Genomic DNA, 5,285 nt, shown 5'->3' on the forward strand with positions numbered 1-5,285 from the left:
CCCGTTACAAACATATGCACAAAGACATAATACCCTGTACCACAGTGTGGTGAAGGGTTTAAAAAGATGATAATCGCTTGGTGCCAAGTCCGGACTGTATTGCGGATGAATTAAAACTTCCCAACCAAGCTCCCGAAGTTTCTGGCGATTCACTGTAGATGTGTGTGGCCCAGCGTTGTCCTGGTGGAACACGACACCACTCTTGTTGGCCAATTCTAGCCGTTTCTGGTCAATTGCTATCTTCAAACAGTCCAGTTGTTGACGGTAGAGTTCAGAATTCAGCGTTTGACCATATGGAAGCGTTTGACCATATAGTAAATAATCGCCTTCCAGTCCCACCAAATGCATAGCAGAACCTTCCTAGCCGTTGGTCCCGGTTTGGCCATTTTATTCATTTAATTTAATTATTTAAACAAATTATTTAAAAAACTCAGATCAAAACTTATTAAAGCGTTTTTTTATCGAGTTTACTGGTGATCCACCTATGACATTTTACGGAAATGAAAGAAAATACATCAGTTATGTTTGAAATGATCGTCGGAATGCAAAAAAAAAAAATGCCTAACGAAAGAAAACGATAATTGAATTATTTCTGCGCCCTTGCAACAAAAAAATGAAAAGTTTACAATGGCACTGCCTAAAAATCTTCACTCATCTACTTTTTGTCCACAACTGAAAAAACTAGCAAAAGTTATTTACGATGCTAGAGAATAATATTTCCGTATAAAAAATTGGTTGCGGGTCGGACAAAATTTAAACCCAGATTTCATGAGCGCTATTAAAAGGTACCCCACGTTCAAAGGTTCCCCTCTCTCCCCAACACGAAATTTAGCATAGCGTATTGAATTGAGTATGGAATGATGTTTGTTAATTTTCGTTGAAATCATTGCAGTTACATAACTCCCGTTCACATTTTCGGCCGATTTTATCTAAATGGTGCTCCAAAATCCAAAAGGATTGCCCATTTTACACGCAATATTGCATACAGTACCACACTGAGTCTAGAAGGACATATACAATATTTCGGTGAAATCGTGAATATTTATAACCTATACCGCATAATTTCTTGGTGCATATGTTTGTAACATGCAAAAAAATCTAGATAGACCAACAGGGTAACCGTTGTGCTACTAAAGTCGCAATTTGGTACCTTTTTGATGCCCTGTAACTGTGTTTGCAACTTTTTAAGCTTTGTGCGACTTTTCTTCTTTCTTATTTTTAAAGTTGAATTTTCCTTTTTATGTGTTAATTCAAACTAATTTGGATTTTTCTACGTCGTTTATGAATTCCAAGGGTATCTGACATATTCTCGGACAGGTTTTATTGACAAATTTATTTTTCTGTGCGACCTTTTTTCAAGGGAACGACTTTTTGTGCAACTTTTTTAAAATTGCCAGCGGTAACACTGTAGACAACTGGCAACTTTTTAGAATATGCATAGAATCATTTTCCGAGTCAATGTAGGCATGTCCGTATAAATTTAAAACCAACTACAGGTCACATATATGATCCGTATGATATACAATTTAGTGCAGCTTATTTATTTGACCCAAGGATGAACCGCATTCGTTGGACCTCAATAAGAATTTTACGAGCATCTCTCCGTCCGACATTTGAACTTTGCTTACGGGGTTTCATTACAATAGAGAATATATTTTTATGCCACATAAACATATATTCCCTAACCCATTTTTATTCACACTAACCTTGCGAACAATTACCTACTCTGATTTTTTATTATTAATTTTTCTCTCTCTCCAAATTTTCCACACTTGTCCGCGTAATTTGTCTTAATAAATAAATCTCAGCACATGTACAGAAATAAACCAAAATGTGATGAAAAAAAACATTGAGACCAAAATCGTGTGTTGTCATCCATTAAGGTTATTGAATATTATGGGTTAAATTCATTTAACTGTTAGAATAACAGCTATACAATTATAGCCCATAAAACCCACACTCACACACACACACCAACACCCATCAATATAGCCATAAAAAAATGTTGTGCTGAACTTTATACTCTACTTTGATTTGTTCACCAAATAAAGCTCAATAATATCCAATTATTTGAAATGGAAGAATTAAATTTCGAAAACAGAAACTGGGTTATTTTCTTTAGCGATTGACGATGGGTGGACGGACGGCCGTACAGGCATGACAAGACGAGACAAACCAATTAAATGACAAGCCAAACTGATGCCAGCAACAACAAAAATCGAAAAGAAATGAACGTCAATGATTTAGATTTAAGTGAAATTTCTTTGGCCGTAGTACTGTTATTCGATATGACAGACAATCAGTGTGACAAATAGAATAAATAAATAATTTAAGTCATTTAGTTAAGTTAACAATTATAGAATTTTTAAGAAGACAATTTTTTATGTTCTTGTCTAAAATGTTTTTATTTTTAGAAATTTTATTTTAATGGCTAAATATTTTTGTTTATTTTTATTTTCTTTTACTTTTAGAGCCAAGCTTTGGCCTTAACACGTGTTGCCAATGCTGCTGCAGCAGCTGCTGCCGCCAATGCCAGCAAACAGGTCAGCAACAGCGAGTCAGCTTTGCATGGCGATGTTGTGGTTAAGACAGAGCATTCTTTGTCGCCACCACCACCTTTGCCACCTCCAGCACAACAACAGCAACCCATCTCATCATTGGTTTCATCACTGGGTCATCACAATAGCCGGCAATCACCCACAAATGCCAATGCACAAAATTCGATTTCAACCACAGGAGGTGGAGGAGGAGGCGGATCAGTAGAAGACACAAACACTGAGGCTAATCGTTTGCAGCAGCAGCAACAACAAAGAAGATCCTCATTACAGGGTGTCCAAGACAAACTGCAACAATTACAGCAATTGCAACATCAGCAGCAACAACAACAAAATGATTTGCAACGCAGCCCACATTATTCGGCGGGTAATTTATCCAATCACAATACCACACCATCCCCTACATTACACCGGGAGATGTCATCAACACCCTTGGGTCAACCCAATTCAACTACTAGTCAAAATAGTTCGACACCAAAGCCAAATGAACGTGATCATCACAATCTAACGCCTCATAATACCTCAGCCCAGCAGCAGCAACAACAACGTTCCGATAGCCATCATCATGGCCAGCGTGTTATGGGCAGTATTACATGTCTGCCACCGTCAGCTTTAAATGCCGTTGCAGCAGCCGCTGCTGCCCAACACCATCACCAACAACAACAGCATCATCATCAGAGTGCAGAGAAAGTTCTTAGTTCCACTGCTGGTCCCATGGAACAGCGCAAAGATTTCGATATAACCAAAGTCAATTGTAAGTGAAAATAAATTTGTATGTCTTGTTAGTTTATTTACTTTTGTTTTGTCGAAATATTAACCACCAGTAGAGTAAAAAAGGGATTTCGAAAAACATCCCTTAATCAGAGTAATATAAAAGGGTATTTAACTTCGCTAGTTGTCCTGTAAAAATGTTATCCTTTTAAAACTAAAAAAGTTATGAAAGCATAGTGCATAAAAGGGTATAAGCGAAAATATGTGAAATGTATCCAATTAAAACCCTATAATGAAAATGGCAAAGTCGGATGGATTCCGTCATCTGATATGATGGCTCCTTGTTGTAACCGATTAGAAGCAAACGTAACCTTACGGTCGATGATCAAAAATTGTATACTTACTTAGCTGGCTTGTGAGAGAACTTTAGTTTCACAAGCCGAACTTAAAAAATATTTCCAGGCGCTTCGGTCTTTTGCGCATTTTTTCTAATTTGAAAGACCATGTTCGGCAATGTTGTCTTCCAGTTGATCTTTCCATCTAATTCTTGGTCTTACCCTTCTGCGAGAACAATCAGCTGGTTCGCATTTACATACTTTTGAGCTGGGACATCTTCATCCATTCTCACAACATGACCTAACCAATGTAGTCGCTTCAGCTCGATACGTCTGACAGTGCCTTCGTCCAAGAATAAATGGTACAACTCATGGATCATTCGACGGCGATATTCACCGTCAACGCAGATCAGCCCATAGATATTTCAGAGAATTTCTCTTTCAAACACTCCAAGAGCAGCCTCATCTGCTTGTGTAAGTACCCATGTTTCAGATCAGGCACGGGAAAGCACGCGTGCGGTGCTTCGCCTGACTATGTTTCAGATCCATATAAAAACATGGGTAGTATCAGCGTCTTGTAGAGTGTGAGTTTGGTTTGGCGGGAGGTGGTATAATTTCTAAACTGCTTACTGAGGCCGTAGTAGCATCTGTCGGCCAACAATATCCTTCTCCGAATTTCAAAACTGATTTCATTAGTTTTATTTATATTAAAACTCTAAAATAGCATTCGAGGTAGTATCTCCAGTTCTCATGTTCCACAGTTGGTCTGAGTCTACTGGACGTCTTGCGCGTTGATACCATAACATGGTCTTATCGCCGTTTACTGTCAGACCCACTTTGGCATACTCCTTCTCAATTTGTTCAAATGTGCTGTTACCGCTCGTAATGTTCGACCAATTATATCGATGTCATCGGCGTAGTAACACATGTTGTTTGGTGTACACAGTGCCATTTCTGTCCACATTTGTGCCTCTCAAAAATATATACATAGATCAGTAACCGTGTGTATCCATGCAAATATAGTGCTGTAATTCATTTAAAATGGAATTATGATTCGGCTTTTTCATAATTATATTTATTCAGAAACCAGTAAGGAATGTTCAAAAGTCGGACGGGGCCGACCATATGATACCCTTGACCACTTTGGGGACATACAAAACAATGTCCTGTAGATATGATAGGCATACCATCTAGGAAGGATCACTGAAATGGAATCCGAAGAAATTAAATGTGTGTGTAGATATTTGACCTAATTTAAAACAACCGATAACATACCATTCTGAAATCTATGAAAAATTGCATGTCAATCGGACATACTTAGGTTTGGAAGCTATACTAATTATGTTTTGAAACTCTATGCCATACCGACCATCTGTCCAAAATTTATCTCGATCGGAGAAACGTTTATTAATTGGTGCACAATTTGCATGAAATCAGTCGAAAATATAGAGCGGGTATTCCTACAGCAAAATATGTTTAAAACAAGCGAAAAAGCGTTAACTTTGGATACCCTCCACCATAGATATAATGGCAGGTACTTGAAATGAAAATATAGGGAACATACCAAAAAATGGACCTACACCGACATTTCTACAAAACGATTATGTAAACAATAATTTTTAATAGAAAATTATACCCTCAGCCTTATGGTTATTTAGGGGTTGACTGTTAATAAATTTTGGTA

At 37.7% G+C, this 5,285-nt stretch overlaps 1 protein-coding gene across 1 annotated transcript; it reads left to right on the top strand.

The window, feature by feature from the left end:
• Window positions 1-2,471: 2,471 nt before the first annotated feature.
• Window positions 2,472-3,309, top strand: LOC133336577 (alpha-protein kinase 1-like; the record flags this gene model as incomplete). The annotated part of the gene is made up of 1 exon (XM_061544858.1): window positions 2,472-3,309. A coding segment is annotated over one exon (838 nt), but the record flags the coding sequence as incomplete, so codon positions are not given.
• Window positions 3,310-5,285: the final 1,976 nt, after the last annotated feature.

Source organism: Musca vetustissima, unplaced genomic scaffold (assembly GCF_032173495.1).
Source record: "Musca vetustissima isolate MV318-11 ecotype Yass unplaced genomic scaffold, APGP_CSIRO_Mvet_v1 utg69653, whole genome shotgun sequence".
Classification (NCBI taxonomy): domain Eukaryota; kingdom Metazoa; phylum Arthropoda; class Insecta; order Diptera; family Muscidae; genus Musca; species Musca vetustissima.